This window comes from Epinephelus fuscoguttatus, linkage group LG22 (genome assembly GCF_011397635.1).
Source record: "Epinephelus fuscoguttatus linkage group LG22, E.fuscoguttatus.final_Chr_v1".
NCBI lineage: Eukaryota > Metazoa > Chordata > Actinopteri > Perciformes > Serranidae > Epinephelus > Epinephelus fuscoguttatus.
The window spans coordinates 27824769-27852369 of NC_064773.1; the positions used below are offsets into that span (position 1 = coordinate 27824769).

Consider the following 27601-nt stretch of genomic DNA (forward strand, 5'->3'; position numbering starts at 1 on the left):
GTTCAGAGCAGTAAGTGTCCCTCCTCTGAGCCTGAAGACGCAGTACTGGAACTGGACAGTTAAGTTATTTCCCTGGTGAAGGTCTGCACAAATGGACACAAACACAAACCGACCATGAAGATCCAGCTGATACACTGACAGAAGCGCATGGCCACTAAAAGAAGGAAGGAGATAACCAAGGCCAACCCTCCAGAGCTGAAGCCTTTTCCCTTCAACTGGTAAAACCATCTGTCCTCATTCTTGTCTTACAAGTGGTTTCCTTCATTTCTGTATTTATTACTCTGGTTTTATTACTGGTTTAGTACACAGAATATAATGCACTACACTATGTTCAGTTGAATAAATGGTGGCTGTCGAGGGACATCTAGCAAATCAAGCCCCTCATGTTTATTTTTACTATCTCTTTAATGGTGCTAAGCACTGTGGGTCACCCATGGTCTCTTTAAAGGACAGTGATGAGAGTGAGTATTTAAACATAATTTACATGATCTTTTTCACCAAAATTGCATAACCAGAGAGAAAAGAGAGCTTAGACACTAGAATTTCCATGCTATTCCAAAAACAAATTTTTATATCATTTTATTTTATTTATTATTAACAACTGTGCCTGTAAAAGAAGCTCACCATATAGGGGAAGCTCTTTTGCAGCATGGGAGTGTCTGAGAAGATAAGGCAACAACATGACCACACCATGCTCCATTTTAGCTGTGACAGTTATTCATGCTGCAGTGCTGTCTGGGGTCACCACCTTCTTCAGGAAGTCAAGCAAACAGAATAAATTTCCTGCACATACATAACATGCCGGATCACAAGAAGATTTCATCACTGTGATCTCTCCAAATGATTCTCTGCTGAAGTAAGACACATGATTTGCTTAAAAAAAGTGTATTTGAAGTTTACCATTGAGGTACTTGTATTTTACTTTTACTTTACTGACTGTTTCCATCTCATGCTACTTAATACTTCTGCTCCACTACATTTCAGAGATAAATATTGTACCTTATACTGTTGCATTTATTTGACTGTAGGTAGTGGAAACTTTGTCGATTAAGATTTACATATAGTTAAAAACAGGATCAGGACGTGTTATTTCAACGCAGCTGAGGCTCTTTGAAATCAGGCGACAGCACTCTGTCATTGTTGAGCCTGGGCAATGCAGCAGGTCTGATACAAATGTAACAATCCCTTCTAAGTGTAAGCACCGCTTAAGCTAAACTTACTATGGAGTTCCCTTTCCTCCCTTACCTAAACATTAGGTGGGCACATAATCAAAAGGTTGAGACTTCCCTCTTGTACCCATCTTTTCTGTCTTCTGAATACACCACAGAGCAGCAACTCTGTCAGGGACACCCTGATGATCAGTCACCCAAATGTGGAATGCTCTGACAGTTTCTGATGGATAACCAAGGGAATACCCAATTGTCCCTAGCGTCTAGAGTTCCACAGCTGGACCTCACTGGAGTTCACCTCTAGCCACCGTGGGAAGGGGGGTCTTACCTTTAGGCAGTGACGAGGATCAAGCCAGGTGATGAAAAATTTAAAAAGAATCTTTCCCTTTCAATTAAGTCCCACTGTCTTATTTCAACCAAGATTCAACAACACCTCTCTGTGTGTGATATAGAGTCAAATAGAAATCAAAGAGTAAAAATTAAAGGTTAAAAAATTGAAGGAGTAAAAGGGGAAAAAATTAACTAGACAGACCACAAAAATGCCCCTAAGCTCAGATTCTGTGTGACTTTTTAGACACAATGCGAAGCGCTTCCTGTGAATATGACACACAGTACAGCTTTTGTCAGGTTTTCTGTTACACCAACCTCCTCATTTCCTCTTGAAAGTACTCACCTTATCTGTAACATATACGCACTATTATCAAGTCTCACAAATTTACTCTTTTGTTAACTGCTAGGAGACAGTCAGTGTGCAAACAGTGCATGTTGGTGTCATCCAGTGTCAAGTGGGGATCATGTGAGGAGATGATAAGATTATATGGAAACTAGTTTAGGCACATAAATAGCAGCTAGCCCGTCATAATAATTGGGTGGCAGTAGCTCAGTCCATAGGGACTTGGGTTGGGAACCAGAGGATCACCTGTTCAAGTCCCTGTCTGGACCAAAAAAATATGGAGTGTGGACTGGTAGCTAGAGAGGTGCCAGTTCACCTCCTGGGCACTGCCGAGGTGCCCTTGAGCAAGGCACCGAATCCCCCAACCGCTCGGAGCGCCTGTCATGGGCAGCCCCACTCTGACATCTCTCCACTTAGTGCATGTATAGGTCCTGTTTGTGCATGTGTGTGTTCGGACCTGTGTGTTAATGACAACAGAGTGAAAAAACTAAATTTCCACTCGGGGATTAATAAAGTATATAAAATTAAATAAATAAATAAATAATAGGGTGCACTGGGGCTTGTAACTACCTTATGCCACTGTATACACCAATACAAATGATTACTCAAAATGCAACTGCTGATAAATCAGCAAATAGCATACTTCTATTTTTTTTTATCTTACAGTTCTTGTTTTCTGTGGTATACTGTACTTCTCATTGTCTTGCAAAGCAAATATTTTATGTTTCATGCAACAGATGCGGTTAACTGCTCAGTCTTTTGGACTATGATTTCCATCATCCTCTTCATCAACATTTTCTAGAGCTATCTGCAATTTTATAGCAGGCTTCTTTTAGAGCCAGCATGGGCAAATGACCAGAGAACACAAACATATTCAGTAAGGCAAGGCAGGTTCATTCATATAGCATATTTTGGTAACATGGCAATCAAAAGTGCTTTACATAAAAAAATCAAAAGCATTTAGACAAAGTGCAAACGAAACACATTATCAAAGGATGTTTGAATACAATTGAAATGTCATCAAAGAGCTAGAAATAGAATAAAATACAAGCATAGAAGTAACAGTGTCGTGTAAGACTATAATAAATAAAATGTAGAGGTAAACAGAGGAGTCCTCAGCCTCGATTTAAAAGAACTGAGAGTTGCAGCAGAACTGTTTGTTCCAGATTTGTGGTGCATAAAATCTAAACACTGCTTCCCCATGTTTAGTCCGGACTTCAGGGACACAAAGCAGACCTGTCCCAGAAGACCTAAGAGGTCTCGATGGTTTATGGTGTAGCCTTTGCAAGCCAACAGTAGCATTTTGAAATCGATCCTGTGTGTAAAAGAGTGTGTGTAAAAACCTCAAAACACGAGTGATGTAATCTACTTTGTTAGTCATAGTGAGGACTCAGGCCGTAGCGTAATGAATAAGCTGCAGCCATCTGATCATTTCTTTTTCTCGGTAAACCTGTGAAGACACTAGTGCAGTAGTCTACAGAAAATAAATGTATGAACAGGTTTTTCTCAAATCCTGCTGAGTCATAAGTGCTTATATCCTTTATGTTTTTTGAGGTGACAGTAGGCTGACTTCGAAATTGTCTTAATGCGGCTGTTGAAATTCAGGTCTGAGTCAATGACTCCACCTAGATTTCTGGCTTGGTCTCTGGTTTGTAACATTGCCAGTTGAAGCTGAGTGCTCACTTTTGAAAGTTCCTCCTTGGCTCCTACCTCAGTTTTGTCTTTGTTTCATTGAAGAACATAGTGGCACATCCAACCATTGATTTGTGCGATTCACTAAGTCAGAGCTTGTATTGGACCATACCTCTCTGGTGATATGGTTATGTAAATTAATGTGTCCTCTGCATTACTATATATACTATATATAATTAACTGTATACACAAAGTAGTCCCTGTCCTTTAAGTAGTAATCAAACCAGTTTTGTACTTTGCCACAAAGTCCCACCCAGTTTTCCACTCGGTCCAGTGATATGTGTGGTCAACCGTGTTAAATGCAGCACTGCAATATAGCAAAACTGAAACTGAAATTCTGCAACTGTCCACGTTTAAGTGGATGTCATTTAAAACCTTAACAGGAGCAGTCTCAGTGCTGTGGTGTGGCCAAAAGCCTGACTGGAAGATATAAAACCAGAATTAGAAGACATTAAAATCAATTATTAAAGTTGATTGGATAAAATTGTGTCATGGAATTTGAATTGATTTTAGGTGGACACAGGCACAATACATATCCTGTACCTGATATGGAGGCACTGACTGACTGTCTAATTTTCTGAATTTTGTCAGAGAAGAAGGAGCCAAATTTATTGGCTACTGACCGAAGGGTTTGTTATCCTGCCGACATTATTGATGTTTTGGCAATGATGTCAGAGAAGAAAAGTACCACGTTGCATTTCTCAGATCTAAATTATAATTATAATAATTATAATTATAATTATTTCTATTCGGATCAGCATGGCATTTCTCCATGGCGATCTTCTCTTATCAGAGATTGATTGCCTTAACCCTAGTGGATGCAATGGTATCATCAACAACATTTGCAATTTAGAACTGAAACGATGAAAGGATGGGTGTGGGGAAAAAAACCAGAATAAATATTTTACGGGTGTTTTAAGTAATATGCCATTTTTGATTACATCTGTTTGAACATCTGTGTGTTCAAACAAATGTAATCAAAGAAGCAGCTGTGTTGAAGAATTTGTTGCGTCTTTGCAGAAAGAATTGTCATACTGCCATGGCTACATGAGTCTGAACAGACATGGATGTAAACTGTAACTGCAACTTCACTGGTTGGCGGTGGCGTACAACTACAAGGCAGTTATTCTAGTGTTATACAGTCTATATTCCTGACTCTGTTCCTGCGTCAGGGATTCTGGCTGATGTCCTGTCTCTTCATGTGTCAAGCTTCCTGGCTGACATTTAGTTTGGTCCTGAGTCAGGGGTCCCAGCAGAGGTCTTGTCTGTCAAAGTCTCCATTCGGCGGTCAGGCTGACACCTGTTTGTGATCCCTAGTTGGTGGTCTGGCCAATACCTGCTTCTACTCCCCATTCAGTGGGTTACCATGTTGCAGCTGTCTTTCGTTCCTGTGCTGCTGCAATCCACTAAGGCTAAAGGCTCAGACACACTAAGCCGCCATTCGATCGTTGGCCAAAGTCGGGCCATTGGTGAGCATCTGCTGCCCTTGTCAGTGCAGTCCCGCACCATTGGCCTTTGTTGGCACCAGTTGGCCTTTTTTTTATTTATTTATTTATTTTTTTACACCAGTTCATCATGTTGAATCAGTGTCAGCACAGCGGAGCTTGTCAGCGAATGAAATCACTCTGATTAACAGTTCAACTCAGCGCATGAGAAGAGAAATGGAAGTGAGGAATGTAAACAAAGAGCTAAAGTCGAGAGGGAGTAAGACCAAAACTAAATTATATGAGATAAGATTGTCTTTCTTTAGCCAATGAGCTGTTCAGCAGAAACATTTTGAGATGGTTTGTGTTATTGTTCACTGACACACAGTAAATGTGCTCTGTTCTTACAACACTGGATTGTATTGTTAATGTGCTACCTTGCTAACCAGCGGCAAGATGGTCCTCTGGTTTTCCTTTTTTAAATGTTGATTACAGACAACCACCATCTGCTGGTATGAAGGGGTATGTCCTCTCAGACAGGCACATGACATACGTGCTTGTTGGACTTCGTTTTGGTGTGTTCATGTGCACTTTTTGGTCAAGACATGGAGACGAGAGTTGACACAGGAGGGGGGCTCTCGTTGTCGCTAGTTCTCCTACATTGGTTCGGTGTGTCTGGGCCTTAAGAGCCCAGAGGTGCTCCTCCTGACTTGTCATCCTCCCAGTCGTCCACCTGGTCTTTCTTCAGATGTGCTCCAATCATCTGATCATACTCCTGCCTGTCCTCTAAAGCCTCCCTGGCATCCTGGTTGCCTTCCACACCTGCTCTGCCCATTGGCACTGTCTGGTTACCCTCTTGAAAGGCTTAACTGACCTGTTGTGTCTGCCTGTTGTGCCCTGGGCTGTCCATCTGAGTTCTCCTGAAGCTTTCCTCTGGACCCTCTCACTGTGCTTGGTGTTCCAGAACTGCCTTGTGGGACGTCTAGGATCCATCCCTTGAAGTGGGGGCTGTCATGTCCCAGTCTACTATTGAAGGTTATTTTTGTCTTGTTTTTGTTCTATGATGTTATTTCCTGTTTTGTTTTGTTACTCACCTCTTCTCTTATTTTTAGAAAACTTATATATACATATACTCACTTCCTGCCCTTTTGTGTTTCCCACTTGCAAAATTACTTACCTTGCCCTGACTGTTTCACCTGTCCCTCAGCCTCCTTATCAGGTTTCACCCACCCCTTGTTATCTTTCCCTTCCTGTTGTATTTACTCTAGGTGTCCCCTTTTCTCTTCGCCAGTTCATCTGTCCTGTTCTCAGTGAGCATTCTAGCCGTAAGTCCATGTTTCTTTCCTAACTAATCTCCAAGTGCTCTTGACTTTGTTCTGACTATAAATCTGCTTAATGTTTTTGAAACCTCTCCCTGATATTTTTGGACAGTTATCTGTATATTAAACTCTGTTTTTGCCAGGTAAAGACTTTCTATTCAAACCACTCTTTGTATTTCTGTGATTTTAAAACATCTTAAAACCACATAAATAGGATAATTAGAAATATCCAAAATGCCTTTCCACCTAATAAAGAGCCTCGATACGTTTAAGGGAACAGGATCTCGTCTTTAAATACTTTATCTCATGGGCACTGTATCGAGTAGACTTTTAGTTTTGCAGGTAATAAAATCCTTAATTCTGCTGGCCTTTCCATTTGGGGGTTAAATGACGCAAGATTTTTGCTATATTATACTACAACTGAAATTGCCTTGAAGGGGCTTAGTTGTGAGTTGACAGTTGGCTCTAAATATTGACATACTCAAACAACTCTGTCTCTTCTGTTTCTTCATTTTCTTACCTGCCATAGGTATTGTGCAAATGAGGCTGGCTTAGATATGATTATGTCTCTTTCCTCTCTGAATCCACTTTGCCTACAGCACATCCAAGCCAACCTTCCTAACAATTTCTTTCTCTAAACTTCTCTTAACAATTACTCATATTCTCCTGGATCATCACATATTCTTTTCAGTCTGGTGAGCTGACTTAAAGGTAGACTTTTGAGGAAGAAGGAGTGAAAGCTTTGGGCATGAAGAAGTATATTTCACTGTGTAGGCTTGGTGTGAAGGGAGGAATACAGGGCAGGATCTTTTGTTGTAACGCGTGTTGAGAAAAAGTATTTCTTAATGTGGATTTCAGGGCTGTGAAGTTACAAAACTGAAAAAAACTAATAGAGTGGAGATCATCCTTTCCAAGGAAAGGAATTATTGCCTTTTTGTATTTGATAGCATTTGGTGTTCTACCCAGGAAAAACTCTGTGCCATTTTAGTCTACATTGCAGTGAAAAAGGTGTTGAGGTATGGTATATCTTCAAATTGACGTTGTTGTGTCAATATTTGTATAAAAAGACTCAAAATCTAAAGTGCACATGATCAGATCTGGATCAATTGTTGGGAGAAATGTTGATGCTTTTGTCGTAATATCTCCATCGAGAACACCTTTTCAAGTAATATTTACAACTCCCTGGGATATTTCTTGATTGGTTGACATTTCAACTTTTTACAAGAAGATGCATTTTCAAGTTGTCTTTATTGTCATAGCTGCACTTGTCCATGATGACAGTGGCATGCCAGAAGATGCTTCACAATAAGTAGCATGAATAAGGACTTAAGAACTGTGTTTATGACTTAAGAACAGTCACAAAAATGTTTTGCCAGGATAATCTTTCTAACTTTTTTTTTTAACCCGTGAAAACAGTTCGAAAAGTAAAAACCTTTTTTATATATTTATTTATTTGGTAGGATCATTTTTCTAAATTTGTTTTTCTAATACTCATTTCATCCACAAGAGCCTAAAGTGCGCCACTACTTCATGTTCTAAATAGGACTAAACATATTCATATTATCTTTCACTTGAGTTTTTATCTCTCCATGCACTCTAAACACAAGGTAAATATGTTGCATGTTAGCAAGTTATGTGCTTATTGTCATGCCCTCCTTTTAGCTAGAAATGTATTTTTAAATTATATTAAAATTAAAAATTATTGGCTTAGATACATGTGACTGTTAGGGCAGCGCTGGCAATAGTACTGAAACTGGATATATATGTATATATATATATCTATATCTATCTATATATATATATATAGATAGATATAGATATATATATAGATATATAGATATATAGATATAGATATAGATATATATATAGATAGATATAGAGCACTCTGCCAGTACTACATTCTTAAGTGAGTCTGATTAATAAATGAATCTTCTGATTTTGAAACAGTAGACTTATGTTGTTGTTATGTAGACTTTCTGGGGCTTTCGCATGGTTAAATAAATTAATTTTATTTTATAATGAAAAAAAACTGCCCCCTCGCAATTTAGACAGCCCCCTTCGTCACTTTATCCTGGTGCCAGGCCTGCTGCACACAATGATCATCTACGTATTTCCTTCCTGTCTTACAGACTGGAAGGGTGTGTTAGTGTAAACACGCAACTATGTAGGACTGCAAGATCTCTGAGTGTGTTTTTTGACTTGCAAGAAGCTCTTATACCTATAAAATCAGGTAGGCTCTATTTTTTATTTCCCTTACTCTTTGTCTTTTTTAAGATGGCACAACAGCTTTGTTTACTTGTTTATCTCTCGTGCATGTTGCTTAAAACAATAGTGCATTGCCTGGGCAGCTTTCTTGAAACAGCTCATACACAAAGAATACACAAACAATCTGAAATAATATTTAAAAAGGCCCCAAGGGACTTAAAGATTATGCAACTCATTGGTATTCTACCTACTGTGTATTTCAATTTGTTTTTCAGAGGAAAATATCCAACATTTACCCAACAGAGACACTGGTTTCGTTGCAGATTCAAATTTTGGCCACAAAATATAATAATTAATGCATTATTATTCATCAAATTATCCAGCATTACTTTAAAATTTAAAGCTCTACCTCCAACAGATGTTTAGTAAATTTAAGTAAGTTATGCTGGCAATTCCTCTTTTTAACTCTTCTCTTTAAGTATAATTTAGAATGCAGGACCTTTACTGAGAAATCCTATAATATTCCTCTTAATACCTCCACAATTTCTGATTAGATGGACATGATAACACTTAAATCACATAACAGTACTCATTCCTACATCAGTAAATCATTTTTTTCTAACCTGATCTGAAGTCTCCGCTGCACATGTGAGCATATTTGATGATTGCCTCCATCCAGTCCTCTCATTTTATCGTATTTAACCATAATTGTCTTCGTTTTTGTTGATGGGCAGTGGCGGCTGTTATGCATGACTTCTTCTATTTTCGGCACCCAATAACACAGGGTGCAAAGTAAAGCAGGGTTCCCAAATCACTAAATCCACCCCTGGTAAACTCACTTGGGTAACGCTGAGAAAAACAAAAAATAATACAATTTATTAATTTCCAAATAGGTGAATTAAGCCCCATTTCCACCAAGCAGTCTGGTGCGGATCAGTTCAGTTTGGTACGCATTTTTTGCATTTCCAGTGGTAAAAGTTGTGGATGGTACCAATGGAACGTTCCTTACTGTGCCCGTTTTTTCAACCTGCTTTGAAAGCCACGTGGTTAAAAAGTAGAGCATGAATTTAATTAGCTGACGTATTTCACAGGCTGTGACGCTATTAGTGTGTTAAGTGATAAGTTAGCATGGCTAAGAAAAAGACACCCCAGTCAGAAACACTGGTGAAATACACTTAGCAAGACATGCTCAACTCTCCGCAGAACCCTGAAGCCCCACCCCCCACTGCTGCACAGAGCGATGTTTGCTTGTGTATTTAAAGTTTATTAATGTGAGTCCAAATTGCACCAGATCTGACACTGTACATCCTTGGGTCCACAAGTGTAAAGCCAGAGTTGGGGATTAATGGAATAAATGTTACTAAGTTACATATTTAAAATACTAAATACAAATAACCATATTCAGTTCATTGTTTAGTCCATGTGGATGTCTGTACCAAATTTGAAGAAATTCCCTCAAGGTGTTCTTGAGATTTTCTGTTTACAAAAATGACACGCACGCGAGGTCACGGTGACCTTGACCACCAAAATCTAATCAGTTCATCATTGAGTCCAACTGCATGTGTGTACCAAATGTGAAGAAATTCCCTTATGTTGTTATTGACATATTGTGTTCACAAGAATAAGATCACCGAGTTCACAGTAACCTTGACCCTTGACCTAGGACCATCAAAACCTAATCAGTTAATTGTTGAGTCTAAGTAGACAATTGTGCCAAACTTGAAAAAAAATCCCTCGAGGCATTCTTGAGATATCGTGCTTACGAAAGATGTATGGACGTATGGACGTATGGATGGACGGACAAATGGACAACCCAAAAATATAATGTCTCCGGCCACAGCTCTCGACAATTCGAAGGCATAAAAAAAGTTGTATTGACAGTGTATGACTGATTTTACTGTTCATCAGAGTTACGGCCTGTGAAAATAAATGTTGTCGTGTCTGGTTATTTTGGCACACAGTGCTCTGAAGAAGAAGAAGAAGTTGGAGCAGATTGTGTCCATGGTGTGAAGGATCTACAGTAATGCTATCTGTCTGTGTCCTAACTTTGAAGGTGTGTGCGTCCTGGATGGAGGGCAGGCTGGCACAAATGATTCTTTCTGCAGTCCTTACTTTCTCTTGTAGTATGTTCTGTTCTTTTTGGTGACTGATCCAAACCACACAGTGAGGGATGTGCAGAGAAAAAACTGTATTATTGTGGAGTAGAACCTGATCAGCAGCTCCTGAGGCAGGTTGAACTTCCTGAGCTAGTGTGTTGATGGTGCAGATGTTGGACATCCATTTATGTCCCAAGGAGATGATGAATCGCAGAAACCTAATGGTTTTCACAGCAGACACAGTATTGATCAGTATGGTGATGGATGGCAGTGGTGGAGGCCTCATCATGAAGTCCACTGTGTTAGCTGGGCACCACTTATGAGCCTAGGCCATGGTACAATAAAGTCCCCTTCCTGTTGGTTTGCTGTGCTTCCCCTGGGGCCGAGCTGCTAAGACTACTGCGCTACCTCCTTGCCCACAGGATCGCTCAGGACTCATCCACCTCCTTTTGACTGTGATCCTAACACCTCTACTGCTGGTCTCTCTCCAGAAAGAAGCGGATTATCACATTTTTAACACATCAGAGAATATTTACATAATGGCAAGGGGCTTTACCAGCACTCAGGTGGCAAAAACCTTCAAAGGTGGTGGAAATCCAAAAAGGAAAAAAAACCCCTGCCTTTTCAGTAGATCACAATAATGTGCTTGATTTTATGGATGACTGCAAATGATTTTAACTAATATTAATGATTAAATGAGTTTAACATGATTGCTTACTAATAAGCTAAAATAAAGCAAAATCACAAGAAAGAAAAATAACAGAATTCCTCAGTAAAAGGACTGTCTCTTATAAGGTAAGATAAGAGATAAGATACACCTTTATTGATCCCATAATTGAGAAATTCCAGTGTTACAGCAGTCAAAGAAAAAGAGTCAGATTAAAGATTTCAAAATTAGATTTAAAAAACTTAAATAACTAGGCATGCAAATAAGTACAAAAATCCAAGAGTCGGCGATAAATAACAATAACAATAATAATAATAATGAAAATAATAGGAAGTGGATAATAATGAGCAGCAGTGAATGAAAATGAGCAGTGGATAAAGGGAGCACATCCAGTGCAAGTGATTGTATGTGCAAAACAGCAGACAGCTGTGGTGTCCATAAAGTGTCCATAGTGTCAATAAAGTGTCAATGAAGTGTCCATGGTGCAGTCTACTGTGAGCAGTGTTGGTTATGTAGCCTGACAGCAGCAGGCAGGAAGGACCTGCGATAGCATTCCTTCACACTCTTTGGGTGAATCAGTCTATCGCTGAAGGAGTTCTCCAGAGCTTTTATCTCCTCCTGCAGAGGATGGGAGTCATTAGCCCTCAGAGATGACAGCTTGGCTGTCATCCTCCTGTCTCCCACCACCTGCACAGAGTATCAAAACAAACTTTTTTTTTAAAAAAAAAAAAAAGCTCTCTCGTCTTATATACCAGGGAAATGAACGATGAAAACATCTTCATGTATAATAAAAATACTCATACACACAAGGTTAATGTGCGGCATGCGGTTCTTGCAGTTCAGACATGTCAGCAGCATTTTCATGCCGCTACTTGTTTGTCTAACAGTCATCTGACAGTTGGTACACACAGTTCTCAGGAAGAGGGAAGTGGCAAGACTGTTGGGAAACCTTGATATACCTCAGCAGGTATGACTGTTTCGTCATCTGCAAACCTCAGGAGTTTAACTGACGTCTTTTCTGAGGTGAAGTCGATGTAGAGGGCGAAGGGCGGTGAAGAGAGCACACTTTCCTGGGGGGGTGCCTGTGTCTATGGTCTTAGTGCCGGATGTGATTTTCCTCAGCCTCACCTAATGCCTGTGGTCTGTCAGGAAGTTTGTGACCCGCTGACAAGTGGAGGCTAGGACAGTTAGCCAGGTGAGTTTTGTGAGAAGAATGTCTGGGATGATGATGTTAAATTCCAAGTTGAAGTCTATAGACAGGATCCTTGGGGACCCTGGGGAGTCGAGGTATTGCAGGATGTAGTGTAGTCCCACGGTAACCGTATCATCCACTGACCTGTTTGTCTGGTAGGCAAACTGCAGGGGGTCCGGCAGTTGTCCTGTGATGTCAGGTGGGTCAACACCAGTCTCTCAAATGATTTCACAACCACAGATGTCAGGGCAACAGACCTGTAGGCATAGCCTGAGTGTCAGACTGAAGCTCTCAGAACCTTCAGTCTGACATCGTCTCCATTCAAGGCGATTTACAAGGGGGAGGGAATTTGATTTTTCCCTAACCAATCAGTAGAGATCAATGACTCACCCAGAATCTGACGTCATTAGTATCCATGCCTCGGGGGTGCCGAAAACAAGTGAGTTTAAGTTTAAGTTTATTTATTTATTTTTAAGTTTATTTAAATTCAATGTTTTCACTCTTGCTTGTCAATTACACACAGGTCCGAAAGACACACACATGCACAAACAGGACCTATACATGCACAAAGTGGAGAGATGTCAGAGTGAGGTTGCAGCCCTTGGTGAGGCGCCCTGAGCAGTTGGGGGGTTCAGTGCCTTACTCAAGGGCACCTTGGCAGTGCCCAGGAGGTGAACTGGCCCCTCTCCAGCCACCAGTCCACGCTCCATATTTTGGTCCGGACAGGGACTCGAACAGGCGACCCTCCGGTTCCCAACCCAAGTCCCTATGGACTGAGCTACTGCCCTCCCCCATTGCGGGGGGCGGGGTCTATGGTCTGGAACCAGGCTACTGTAGGCATTTAATCCTGTGATGGAGGGTTTCTTTCAGACTGGAATGATTGTAGAGCGTTTAAAGGAGCTCCAGTGATCAGTTAAAGATGTGTGTGACAATAGGGGCCAGTTGGTCAACACATACTTTCAGGCAGGATTGAGACATGCCATCTGGGCCAGGTGCCTTCCTTGTCATCTGTCTGTGAAAGAGCCAGCACACATCCTCTTCACAGATCCTCAGTGCAGGTGGGGGGTCAGTGTGGAGAGGTTAGGGGGTAATAGGGGGTGCAGGTAGTTGTCTGACGTCAAAGCGGGTGAAGGGTGTGAAGGTGGGCTTATCAAATCTGCAGTAAAAACATTCAGGTCATTGGTCACTTGACAGTTCTCCACAGTGTGAGGAGAATGTTTCATGTGATGGGTAATGTCCTGGAGTGTCCTCCACATTGAGTGTGTTTACAAGGTCTTTAGTATGCCGGTTTTGATTGGGTTTTTTAAGTATCCCGTTTTTGTGTTTGTGCATGTAAACACCATATCCCGAATTCAGAAACCGGGTTATGCCCTTTTCCCGGTTTCAAGAAACCCGGTTTTGCCACCTGGAGCCGGGATACTGGAGCATGTATACGCCTTATTCCGGTCTCTGAGGGCTGCCTGTTGCGTGCGCAGGTGCCAGAGTGACGCACCAGATATACAAGCAACATGGCGGCCTTGTACTGCGTGGTGGCAGTGACAGCCGAATACCTATCAAAGTTGGTGTCGTATTCAATATTTGTTGTCGCTCTCTCCTCCCATTGCTGAAGATGAAGTGAATGAGCCATAGCTGTAATGCAACGTGAGTATTTACTAACGCTAAGCCCGCTAGAAGCCACAGAGGTCTCATTTTTGTCTTACTTCTAAATATAATAAATATACCACATTTCCCGCTCAATCTGTTGTAAACAAAAGACGTAAAAAAACGGGTTACTGGTATTTATCATGTATACAGGGATATGAATAACCGGGTTTCTCTGTGTTCCATGGAAACATCATATCCCGGATATGCTCAAAGCCGGGATAAGCCTCAAAACCGGGAGACTAAAGACCTTGTAAACACAGTCATTGATGGCGGGTCATTTTCTGAAAACCTGTTTTTCAGCTATTCAGAGAAGCACCTCTTTACTTCTCTGATTGTCTGATCTCCTTTGTCAGCAAGTTTCTGGCCTGTTTGTACAGAAGTCTGTCCTCACCTCTGTGGGCGTCCTCCTTGGCCAAAGCTGCCTATGTTTTACTGTAAACCAGGCCTTACTGTTGTTGTAGTATGTGCAGGAGGTTTTAGTCAGCACCCATTAGGGTTGAAATTCCATTTCTGACGATATTGCTGTAAGAACATCAACAACATACAAAAGTAACATCCAAAAAAAACAAACCTAGAATTACCACCCTGTGTTTGTGTGCCTCTGCGAACCAATCAAGTTGTTACAGGTTATATCCATGTCTGTGAAAACATGAATGAGTCACACACATCTTTCTCCCAGTTTCAAGGTGGACACCCAAGATTAGTGTCACCAATTCAGTATTTGACCCAATGACCCCCTTCTGTTCTTGAATTATGATGTTGAATGATGGCTATGTGTTTTTGCATAACATTATGATGTCATTGTGAGACTGGCCTTTGACCTTTTGAATATATGCCATCACTTCATCATTTTATAGACATTTGTGTGAAATTCTGTCCTAATTTGCGTTTGAACTCTTGAGTTATGGCTAAAAGTACGTTTTGTGAGGTCACAGTGACCTTTGACCATTAAATTGTAAACAGTGTAATCTTGAGTCCAGTGCCAAATTTGAGGAAATTCCCTTAAGGCCTTACTGAGATATTGTATTTATGAGACTGCATACACGAGAATGGGATTGACCACCCAAAAACACAATGGCCCTCATTTATCAAATAAATGCACAAAACAGTGCTGATCCAAGCACAAAAATTGTCTTACCATAGGGTTTGCCGTTGACTCACGAAACAATCTTATTTCCCAATCACAGTGCAGGAATGATAGGGAGTTGATAAATGGAAACAATCTTCATTTACATATTCAGCTCCAGTATATTCTTGGTTTAAAGGCCTCACCCCTAGAGTTTACCACATGGAGAGGCATAATACAGCCAACAGGAAAAACTTCTCTGAGTTAGAAATGGAAATGCTGATGTCCCATGTCCAGTTTAACCAACTGTTTCTATTTTGCAGCCTGAAGAGAGACATAAAAGTCAAAAAAATGAAGTATAGAAAGAAAACTGCTGTGGTCAACAGTGTTGCAGCAGACAGTTAAAATTTGAAGGTAGAATATTTAATTTATCCATCCATGACATGTACAAACCTACAGCATGCATATTGATAATATGCATGACATAGCCAATAATATATGTCGCCTATATGTTACATAGTTCTGATATTGTTATAGTAGCCTATTCATATAAAAGCTTCTTGCTGCGGAGTGTGTGGCCGCAGGGGGTCTGTGGGTCTGCTTCCTTTTCTGACATAACAAGTGGCAAAGGAGACACAGACGCACCACCTGTGTCTGAGCCGGACAAAGGTGTTAAAATTTAATAACCCACTAGGCTACTAGTACTTAAATATTTACACCGCTGCAGAGTTAAGTTATTTATTTTTAATGATGTTTAATGATAATTGATCTAAACACGCTTTTAGTTTGTCAGTGTTAAAATAAAATCAAATTAAAATTAAGTAAAGTGAAATAAAATAAAATAAAATAAAATAAAATAAAATAAAACAAAACAAAAGAGTAGTTTTAGATAAATTAAAGTCAGGCATCAGTGTTCATCCTTCTGTCAACCTGGTGCCAGCCCCACAGAGCCAGGCGACTGCCAGCTGTGATAGAGATTTTACATTTAAGTGATTAAAATGTAACTTCAGATACTTAGATGCCAGAATATAGTCTAATAACAATTATCTAATTTAGCCTCTGCTCCACAAGTCCACATTGACTCAAGGATGAATTCATTAGAATATGGAGGTCAGAGGTCAAGATCATTGTGACCTTGCATCTGTCTCATTCTTGTGAACATGATGGGCTCTAGTTTCCGGCACGGTGCAGGGTGGCGCAGGGTGGTAAACCCCGTGCAGAGCTAATTTCGAGCAGCACAACCCGAGGTGCGCTCCGTTTGGTAGTTTGGCAGACTGAGGTGCACTGAGATGGGTGTGGCGGCGCAGCAGGGGGAGGTGTCGATAGATCCAGCTTAGCGCAGTGACAGTTTCGTGCCAAAAGGCTTCACCGAAGGTGCGCTAAAAGCTCACCAGCTGAAACCAGGTCTACTGTCAGCGCAGGCGGAGCACAGCCGGTGTAAGCCAAAGTTTGGCTGACTGGGGGACAGTGCGCACATGTTACCAAAACCTCACAGGCAGGTTTCCAGAATATCAGGCACATTAACGATGCAATAAATAGCCACAAAACCACAAATCAATGAAACTATCTGCAATCAGCACATACATGTATCTCTATATCGACTGTCCCGTCACATCTGATGTCGGATCAAAGGGGATTGGCACCGTTTGGCACGTTTGGTACACGTAATGGAAACCCAACCTGATTTGATTAACACAGCAGCAAACTAATGAAGTCACATCCCTCTCAGCCAACCACAAACAGCCACAGCATCAGATAGAGAGTATATATTCAGCATCTGTCATCTTAGAAAAGTCAAAAGAAAAGAAACAGAGTGAGACTGCGAGAGAGAAAGAGAGAGCGCACGTGCGCACGACAGAAACGCAACAATGATTTACAATTGTGGTGACCTCCTCCCAGGCTACCTTTGCATCATCAGCCCGTGGAGGTCTGCTCGCAGTTCCGTATATTCGGACAGTGCGACCTTGGACCTCCCGGACCAAAACATCAGTTTCCTCCTGGGAGAAGTTTGGCTGTCTGACGCTGCTGCTCTCTTCTGCCATGGCGAATTGAGTAAACTCTCATTACGTCTTCGTGCAGTGCATTTAAGGTTGAGGAGAGGGGCTCATTTGATTGGTGTGATGTGTGTAAAACCCACTCCACGCCTTCTCTCCTCCCTCTTTCCGACTTGCACAGGTAGGAGGGATGGAGGTGGGACAGACGAGTAGCTGCGCCAGCGCGCACGGTGTGCCAAACTTGCAAAATTCGCCTGGCCATACCCAGTTACCCGCCTCACCCTGTCTGCGAAACTAGAGCCCAATATCTCAACAAGGCCTTGAAGCAATTTCCAAAAATGTTGAAACCAACATCCACTCGGACTGGAGAATAAACTGATTAGATCTTGGTAGTCAAAGGTCAAAGTCATTGTGACCTTGTCTGTCTCATTCTTGTGAATACAGTATCTCAATAACACCATGAGGGAATTTCCTCAATTTTTTGCCACAAGCATCTTCTTGGACTCAAGAATGAACTGACTAGAATTTGGTGGTCAAAGGTCAAGGTCACTGTGACCTGTGAGTAATGGCCAGAAAAGTGCTTTTGCAGAACATTATATCACAGTGAAACCTACCATTGACCTTTCGGATATGAAATGTCATCACTTTATCATTATATCCTAGTAGACATTTGTGTAAAATTTTGGCATAATGAGCATATGAATTTGTAAGTTATGGCAAAAATCATGTTTTGTGAGGTGACAGTGACCTTTGACCATCAAATTCCATTCAGTTCATTCTTGAGTCCAAATGGACGTATGCGCCAAATTTGAGGAAACTCCCTCAAAACCTTCTTAAGATATTGCATTCACGATAATGAGACAGATGCAAGACAACATGATGTCAGACATAGCTGGCCTCAAGCCACATGACCATAATATGCAACCCATCTATAAGTGCCTCATTGGCTGATATGTGGGTAGCTGTACAGTACATGATTGTTTGTCTCTTATATTTCCAGATTGCTTGTCTATTTCACAGTGACCCTGATGAAGGCCACAAGCTGACACATGGTGTTCTGCATACTCCCAAGTGTTGCTGGAGTTTTACCTCTTCAGAATTTTCCCTTCATCCATGCATGTTGGAAGTAGGTGAATATGTGCCGGATACTCTAACTCTACCTCTGTAACGAATATGAAAACAGATATTGTGCAACTTGTTGTGAGTTTAATCTTGCAAAGCTTGCTATCAGATTGGAAAACAGCCTGTTTAAATTTTTCCACGATGATACAAATGCACATGATCAGGTCACCTGGGAATGAAACATATTGAACTACTTGCTTGGCTTTGGCCTTGGTTGTTGATTAAGCAACATGACCATTTCCTAAGAAGTGCACCGGGCTTGCGTATACCTTTTGCAAAGACAGGATTTCACAGGTTTTAGCAAGTAGTATTCTTTAGCATAACATTGTGTCAGTTAACCTTTTGCTTCATGTTTTTATTTTTTGACTCACTGCCAGAGGAAGTGGTCACAGTGCTATGCAGCAGCCGTAAAGGACGACTACCATGAAAGCCAGAGCTTGTGTAAGAAAGGAGTATGGTGCCATCTTCCTGTTTCTGACTGTCCTTATCTATGTGCTATGTAACATGAAAATTCTGGAGGTGAGCATTTGGTTTTAGTGGGGCCGTTTGAAGGGTGGACCCTGTTTGGAATATTAGGTTTCAGTATATAGTTTTGAAATGTGTTTTCCAGTGTGGCTCAGTGACAGTAATGTTCTTTATTGCAAATAAGTGCAGTTAAATGGTATTCTTCCTCTCAATCCTGCACCTTAATGTGCTGACAGCAGCTCCACTAGTAAAATGATAAGGCTGGCATTATTCTTGACTTTAGACTAAAACCATCTGTGTTCCAACCTACTGGTTGCCATCCATTTTTACTGAGGACATACATCTTTGCAAATGGATCACAAATACATAGTTTTTAAAGGCAAGAGATATCCCAAGACCAACCCTGTCTCCTACAAATTACGTTTGTATTTTAATAAACTGCTTTCTTTATAATGTTGTTGATCGCTGCCTGGATTATGTTTAGAGACAACGTGTCTTTTAGGTTACAAAACACTGAATTCATGTACCACGCAGATTACACAAGGAGGTGGTTGGGGACAACTCAGACATACAATGTGCGGGACCTTGACACCAGATCCTTCGGCTCGCATCCAGACTCCTGTCTTCCGTTCAGGCAACAAAAGCCCTTTGGTTAAGGTTAGGGCTCCCTTACCAATATCATTTTGGGCACTGGGCCGAGACAAATCCTGCTTCTTGGCACTTTTGTGTTATGTAGTTAATTTGCTCCAGTGCATTTGTTTGATGCAACGATGTCACCATCTTTCTTTCAACCACTTAGCAGTTTCACCAAAAAGTGAACACCACTGTCATCATCCCGAGAGTTTCCAGTGACCTCAACAAGAGTCATAGCTTCTGCACCTTCCAGCCAGTCTCCCGTGAGGACGCTCTGGAGGAACGCCTCCTACTAGACTCCATTGTTTGGCCTGAAACTCCACCTTTGCCAACTCCTGTTTCCCTGGAGAACACTAGTCATCCAGCTCACAGCACCTTCACCATTCTCCCAAGGAGGGGAGGAGGACAGTGGCATGTAGGGGATCAGCTGGAGGTTATGATAAAAATTTCTGACCTCCAGGGTTGTCCCAAGAAGTATGGGGGGGACTTCTTACTCGCCCGGCTGCACAACACAAAGCTTTTTGCAGGTGTAGCTGGGCAAGTGGTGGATCATCTCAATGGGAGCTACTCTGCTGTATTCTCTTTACCCTGGGAAGGAGACGCGCAGGTTGAGGTAATGCTAAAAACTATCATGTTAAATGAGATTGTACTGCAGGTGTTTAATCTGTCTTCTAAATCCTTGGTTCCCAGCCTTGGGGTCATGAACCCCACTACGGTCGCCAAAGCGTCATGGGTTGCAGGGCCTTCTTGATTTTAAGAGGTGTATGAAAACTTTTGAAAAATATGTGCAGTAGGCCAAATATTCCCCAGACCCTGTATGTGACCAAAACCAAATTAAACTGTCCTTTTTAAATTTCAGAATGTTGTTCAAGATATAAAATTAAGATACATCACACAGAAGGGTGTGGTGAGGATATGAAGACAAGCTTTACTCTCAGAGACTTCAGTGTCTGCTGAACAGCCTCATCCTGCATCAGGAAAGTACGTTGTTAAAACAACCCAAGAGCAAATAGAAAAATAGCCACGTGAAATGGAGAGGAAAACACTCAATTTGTCAAAAAAAATTAAGTCTTAAAAGTATGATTAATTGTATAAAAAATGAACAAATACAAACATACATAAGAAAGTCTCTAAAATATGAGGAAAACTCATCTCTGATGTAGTATTTACAGGAAATAATCTCATCAGAATTAACCCACATCATTGTTTAACTTCTTGCAGTTATTGGGTTCTTTAATTGGCTCAACTGTCCAGTTTATCAGTTGTTCTCTACAATAGGTGTTGGTGTATTGAATATAATATGAAGTATCCATAAAATATGCCATTTGTTCAGGGGTCATCAGTTTGCTCAGGGATAGATGATTGTTCACCCAGCCTAACCCACCTGTTAACTTTCACTTCTCACATGGTACATGTGCAGTTTGTGATGAGAGTAGTGGCAGGTTTACTACTCAAAATTCTTAGTTATTTTAGAAACAGTGGGACTTTTTGATTTTAGACAAAAGCAGGATCTCATTTCTAGCCACTGGTTAATTGTAGATTTTGTCAGCTGTCACTTTTAGTTTTGGTTTAAGATAGCTAATAAAGCTAACAGTAGCTCTAGTAATTGAAAGTAAAATTGGGTGTAGGTCTCTTTTTAACATTTGAGGGAGACATATATTGACACACACACACATATATGTATGTATGGCAACATGGTGGTGTAGTGGTTAGCGCTGTCGCCTCACAGCAAGAGGGTTCCTGGTTTGAACCCACGGTGGGGGGCTCAAACCTAGGGTGGGGGATCCCCTCTGTGCGGAGTATGTTCTCCCCATGTCAGCATGGGTTTTCTCTGGGTACTCTGGCTTCCTCCCACAGTCCAAAGACATGCAGGTTAATTGGTGACTCTAAATTGGCCCTAGGTGTGAATGTGAGTGTGAATGGTTGTCTGTCTCTATGTGTCAGCCCTGTGATAGTCTGGCGATCTGTTCAGGATGTACCCTGCCTGTTGCCCAAAGAGATAAATTCTAAATTCCATGAAAGATACAAATGGGCTGAACTACCTGTTTTATTGGCTAGTCAGACAAAAAAACTTACCCCTGGGGGTAAGTGCTAAACTGACTGATAAACACATTGCATTATCTGTGACTACTTAATAATAAAAGTCAACTTTTGCCAGTTAACTGCTTTAAATGAGAAGCCTCAGCAGAACAAAATGTTTGGTTTCATTTTTTTCCCCACCAGTGTCACCACAGACACCAATCTGTGTGTGTTAACTATGTCGCTCTGGTCATAATACTGCAAATATAGAAACATTTAAGTACTCTTATCAGTGGGCCATAGGCTCATTCACCATTGTGTTACCTCATGGAGCAATTGACTTAAGAGACCTCTATTTAAATTTAAATCTTTGATATTATTACTTTAGGTAGGGTTCACTTTATTTGTCTTTATTGATATGACTGAGTGGAAACTCTGGTTCTCTATCCATTCAGGTAACGCTGGTTCACTCTAGTGAGGCTATCACAGTGCTGCGCAGGCTGACCAGAGAACATCCGGACAGGATTAACTTCAGGAGCCTCTTCCGCTCAGGCTCACTCTCTGAAAGTAGCATCTGTAATGTCTGCCTACGTCCAACCCAGCAGCCGCTGTGCAACTACACTGACCTCCGTACAGGCGAGCCTTGGTTCTGCTACAAGCCAAAGAACCTGAGCTGCAATACCAGGATCGACCATGCCATGGGAGAACACAAACAACACTTGAAGGAAAAAGAGGAGAAGCTCTTTCAAAGGTGAGCCCTGCAATTTTTTTCACTGGCCACTTGTGGTATTGCAGCAAAAAAAATCCCCTGCGCCCCAAATACCATTTTGATAGGACAAGGTTAATTATTACACTTTCTATCTTGAATTTTTGATCTATGAAGGCTTTATATTTGTAAAACATTCCTGGAGCCAAAAAAAAAAAATCTATTTTAAAATCTGTGACATCATCACAGTGTAAAGTCTATGACCCACGCAGGACCTTGCGAGCGGAGCCAGAAGGAGAAACACCTGCACATATTCAGTGGGCTGCATACCGCGGAAGTAAACCTGGAAGCCAAAAGCTTCTTTTGCATATGCGGCAGGCAAGCAACTTCAATTGGAATGCATAGGCGCCATCTTGGCATCTGATATCCAGGTGGTATTATAAATCTATGCATGGAAACAGCTTCCTGCTGTGCCTAATACAATATATTGCTGAGTAAAGTTGAGGCCATCAAAACAAAACAAAGAGCTGAGAGATGCAGTGATGTTCTGTTGAGCTGAGGCGAACTGCAAACTCAGTGAGTTCTTCACTGTCAGCTGCATCTTGCACTTTAGAACGTAGTCATTGTTTATATGAAAATATTCATTGGTGCAACTAAAAAAAGGATTTTTAGAGGCTAAGTTTTGCAAAAACTTGAATGAACTTTCAAGCCGTTGTCTTCCATTTTAGTGCTTGATTGTTCTAGTATTAACTCCATAAAATATTTCTGATTTTTGTCCTCCTTTCTTTTATTTATTTTGTTTATGTTATAGTATGTGTCTGAGATATTTTGTCGTGTTTGCTTTTTTTTTCCAGTGGTAACACGAAAGTCTGCATTCAGGCCTCAGGGCCTGCCAGTGTCACTGTGTTGCCAAAAAAGGAAGGTAATACACAATTTTTCCAACGGCCACCTCTGCCTGTTATAGTTAAGGTAAAACAGGGAAGAAAAAATGTACTACTTTCTTCTGGGTAGTGTTTTCCTGTAGAGAGATGTATTTAGGCCAATTTGAGAAGAGCCCAAGGAGCATGGAGCACTGGGTTAAAAGTCCATAAGAGGTCCAAATCATTTTATACCTTGGTTCTGGACTTTTCATAAGATTTGTTGACAATAAAAAATACATTAAATAACCCCACCCTTATCCTTTAATGTCCTCTCAGGTCAGCCCGAGGTGAATAGCAGCAATGTGACATCTGGACCCTCTGGCTATTACTATCAAGGTGTATGGCGAGCACTAGGAGGCCCTACAGTTCACCAATTCAACACCTCTGCCATCAGTCAGTGTCTGAAAGGCAAGGTGGTCCACATGTTTGGAGACTCCACCGTCAGGCAGTTTTTTGAATACCTCACCAAAACTCTACCAGGTAGCTGATCTACAGGATTTCTGGCAACAGTTTGATTTTGGTCACACTGCAGCTTAATCTGTTCCCTCTTTCACACTTTTAGATCTTAAGGAGTTCAACCTGCACAGTCCGCAGAAAGCGGGACCTTACGTGGCCTTGGACTATGCAAACAACATCTTCGTAAAATACCGCTTCCATGGTCCTCCTATCCGTATTGTCACTGTCCCCACCAGTGAGCTTCATTACATTGCCAATGAACTAGATGACATAACTGGAGGCACCAGTACTGTTGTAGTTTTTGGCATCTGGGCTCACTTTGGCACTTTCCCCATGGAGCTCTATATCCGGCGGCTGCAGAGCATCCGGAGGGCGGTGGTGCAGCTGCTGGACAGGGCTCCAAGCACAGTGGTCATTATCCGGACAGGAAATCCCAAAGATTTGCCACTTCTTGTGTCACTATCAAACAGCGACTGGCACTCGCTGCAGTGTAACAAGGTGCTCAGACTCATGTTCAAAGGACTGAATGTTCATCTGATTGATGCCTGGGAGATGATCTTGGCCCACCACCTGCCGCACAGCCTCCACCCACCACCTTCTGTTATTAATAATATGATTAATGTTATCTTGTCCTATATATGCCCTCAGAAGGGTGGTTAGTTGTGTATTTGTTGCGGTAGAAGAGTGGGGATTAAAGCTTATACTGAGTTGCCATGTTATCTCATGTGTTTGTACCTAGTGCTACATTTTTAAATTCTGCATAGGGACAGACTAGACTAAGTACAATCTTTCAAACCGATTTTTAATCAGGGAAAGCTGAGTGAGTACAAAAGAAACAGAAATGGATGGAAAGCAACTCAAAGTCATGGTAGGGTGGGTATTATAAATGACCACTGCTGAATGATCACACGTAACACATACAACGCCATGTCCCTTGTCTTGGGATTGTGAGCAGTGTTCCAGGAGATGCAGAAAATCATAACCATAGTCTAATCAGATTAACAAAAGGTAATATTGCTATGAAACTTTAATACAGAAAACCTGTCCATAAGAGGATTGTATATGAAAAATACTACGGGGTTCTATTTACAATAACCTTGGATTTGAAGCAGCCGCTAACTGTGCTCTGCTGGTTTCACTCAAAGATTTGATGTAGTTATTGTTGTTCACCATAGTTTTCTTTTGCTTGCACAGGAAATTAAATTCCGGATCGAACGTATCTCAATTCATCTTTACACAATCGATTTCCGGCCTAACTTCAAAAAGAAACTGTTAACACTTTAAACTCGAATTAATTAAATGGAACTTAAACCCTTTCCTTTCGGAGCATTGTACTTTAAAGGAAAAGTTAGACATTTTGTGCGCCTCCTTAGTGGGAATCAGATGAAAAGATTAAAACTACTCTCATTTTGTCTATTGAATATAAAGCTTAAGTCAGTTCACTACTTATGAGGGTGGAGGGGGTGGTGCAAAACTGGGGAGGCATATCCAATAATTGTTTGAGCCCTTGGGAGGGACTTGTGTTTTTTATGGTTCCACACTGGCGATAGCCGTGGCCGGAGACATTACGTTTTTGGGTTATCAATCCATCCATCCATCTATCCTGTCATTGTGGACATGATATTTTGAGCACCCGATGAGGGAATTTCTTCAAATTTGACACAAATGTCCAATTGTACTCACAATGAACTGATAAGTTTTTGGTGGTCATGGGTCAAAGGTCAAGGTCACAGTGACCTCATCTGTCTCATTCTAGTGAATGCAATATCTCAAAAACACAACAGGATTTCTTTATTGTTTTGTTTTTTTCTCAGATTTGACACAAATGTCCACTTGGACTCAACAGTGACATGATTACATTTTCTTATTATGATACAGCAGTGGCGATTGCTCTAAGACTGCAAGGGAAGCTCAGCTTCCCCTAAAATGTCAAAAAATAAGTGGTCAAATATGTACTCTTGTGTTTTCATGTCATTGACTAAATATGCGCTAGAGCGTGTTCAACTTTTGTTCAGAATCAGCTACTGATCACAGGTCACTGATGCGACTTTCTTCTCATTCATTCCCGTAGCGTCACAGTGCATTAAACAGTGTTGAAGCTCAGCGTCCAAAGAATTCAGTGGGGAAGCATAGAGTGGGTTGTTCCACTGCAGCGAAACTAGACAGTCATTGGATAAATGCTCGGTTTTGTCCTGCCCATCGGACACTCAGTGTCTCTGGGGATCTATGGGGCAGTGGGCTGGCCTCGGCTGGCCTGGACGCTGGGCTTCTGCATGATGATTGGATGATCTGTCTGAGGCTGAATCCCTTTTTGATTGAGCGCAAAATGAGCAAATCAGCGATCTTGAAATATAAACCACCAGAGCATTTTTCAAGTTTCATTCCGTTGTTCCGAGTTGATCTGGAGACTTTTCCAATCCTCTTAGTGACTTTTTCTTTGTTAAAAACGACTAGCGATAAATCTAGCATCTTGTTCTGGTGTTATTGGAGACTGTACTCGTGTTTGGAGACTCTGACTTCTGTCGCTCTGCAGTTACTGTCCCCAACGAGCAGCGGATGCTGTAAGCCCCTCCACCATCCCAAAGCACACACAGGCGGTCATACTAGCCTCGCGCAGCAGCCCCAGAGGGTAGAATTTACGTATAAATAAATGGACACATTTTATGATGTAGGCCGAAAATGAGCTTCCCCTCCTTGAAAGACCAGCAGCTGCCACTGTGATACAGATATTATTATCTGGAATAAAGAGATCTTTTGATCTTTAATTCTTAATGTGCTCCTCACAGTGAAGAGATGCAGCAAGCATCTTGTTTCCACAACCAATACCATCCTTATCGCCAGTTACATTGTGGAATAAAGAGACTTAAAATACATAGAAGTGGGCATTTGAGGGTTTACTCATGAGAAAGCCAAAGAGTTTCTACAGCATGACAATTCATAGTGTCTGACAAACAAGCAGTATCAGTTCACAAGTATGTGACACTCCCACAAGCCTTCCTGTACACTCACATTAAGAGGGGCTTTCCGATACATAAACTGCTGCTTCCTATAACCAGATCTGTGAACATTTACTTCTCCTCTGTTAGCATGTGCACAGATTTGGTCGGGGTCCAGTCTGCTCTACAGTGTCTTACCCTGTCCTCATGAACACAAGATTGCTCTGATTAGCTCAGAGGTCAAGGTCACTGACTTCACAAAATATATTTTTGGCCATAAATTCATTCACTATTTTATTTCACACAAGTGATTACATTTTATATCCAAATATCCAAAGGTCAACTTCACTGTGACATCATAATGTCCTGCAAAAACACTTTTCTGACCACTACATTATATTTTAGGAAAAAAAGGGAAGATATTTGGTCAGAGACACTTATCTTGGGTGCCCACCTTGAAACTGTGTTGATTGTATACGCCTCCTTTGCTTGTTATTTTTTTTTTTATGATTTTTTTTTAAATATATACATTTATTGATTTGGGGTGATTGTGTACGAGAATGTGTTGCGTATTTATTACTGTCTATTTTTCTAATTTTTTTTTATATTCAGACATGACACAGCAAATTTCGTTGTACTTATTGTGCAATGACAATAAAGTCTTTTCTGTTCTATTCTATTCTATTCTATTCTATTCTATTCTGCTGAGGGAAGATAAGTGTGAAGCACTCATGTTTTCACAGACATGGATGTAAACTGTAAGTTCAACTTGAGCAGTGCACAGAGGCATCCCTTTATTCTCATTTAGTCTCATTTAAAATTTTGCAATAAATGAACCTTTTGCATGAAACCAGAATTTCTAGAGACAAAAAAAATTCTAGGGCGGCACAGTGGTGTGGTGGTTAGAAGATGAATGAATGAAAAAATTCTAATTTTAACTTTTAATCAACAAAGGGTAAGATTTTTAAAATCTTATAATGTCCGCCATGCCAGGTTACTGAATATATCCTGGCTGGCCACTGTTGTGTATAGTTTGGTAAAATGTTAATTATGCACATAATGCTAATGTCAACTGTGTGTGCGCTGTGATGCACGCACATGTGTGCATCTGGGAGTGTGTGTGATCTGTGAGTTTTTTGTTGCTGTTTTTTGTGGTAGGAAGGCTTGCTGTCATGCACCCATATTCTGCTGAAGTGCACACAC

The 27601-nt window shown here is 41.1% G+C and overlaps 1 protein-coding gene across 21 annotated transcripts; it reads left to right on the forward strand.

The window, feature by feature from the left end:
* On the forward strand, positions 1–27077 carry LOC125882956 (NXPE family member 3-like). 21 transcript variants are annotated; one of them, XM_049566978.1, is made up of 9 exons: positions 18–218; positions 18142–18267; positions 18641–18782; positions 19263–19385; positions 19528–19974; positions 21836–22131; positions 22941–23008; positions 23283–23486; positions 23569–27077. In XM_049566978.1, the coding sequence occupies exons 3-9, from the start codon at positions 18687–18689 to the stop codon at positions 24120–24122; spliced, it is 1788 nt and encodes a 595-aa protein (XP_049422935.1). In that variant the 5' UTR covers positions 18–218; positions 18142–18267; positions 18641–18686; the 3' UTR covers positions 24123–27077. The 21 variants fall into 21 exon arrangements, with proteins under 21 accessions (XP_049422927.1, XP_049422925.1, XP_049422935.1 ...); XM_049566977.1 differs by lacking the exon at positions 18–218 and adding an exon at positions 706–856 and having other exon boundaries at positions 18142–18271; XM_049566986.1 differs by lacking the exon at positions 18–218 and adding an exon at positions 706–856 and having other exon boundaries at positions 18142–18271; positions 18641–18704.
* The last annotated feature ends 524 nt before the right edge of the window (positions 27078–27601 follow it).

What these genes read in the sequence shown, in the direction of transcription:
- LOC125882956 (XM_049566968.1), top strand. Translation starts at nt 148, where the DNA reads ATGGCCACTAAAAGAAGGAAGGAGATAACCAAGGCCAACCCTCCAGAG. An exon ending in AAGCCTTTTCCCTTCAACTG is followed by an intron (nt 219 to 18,161) that starts GTAAAACCATCT and finishes TCTATTTCACAG; the next exon opens with TGACCCTGATGAAGGCCACA. An exon ending in CCTCACCAAAACTCTACCAG is followed by an intron (nt 23,487 to 23,568) that starts GTAGCTGATCTA and finishes TCACACTTTTAG; the next exon opens with ATCTTAAGGAGTTCAACCTG.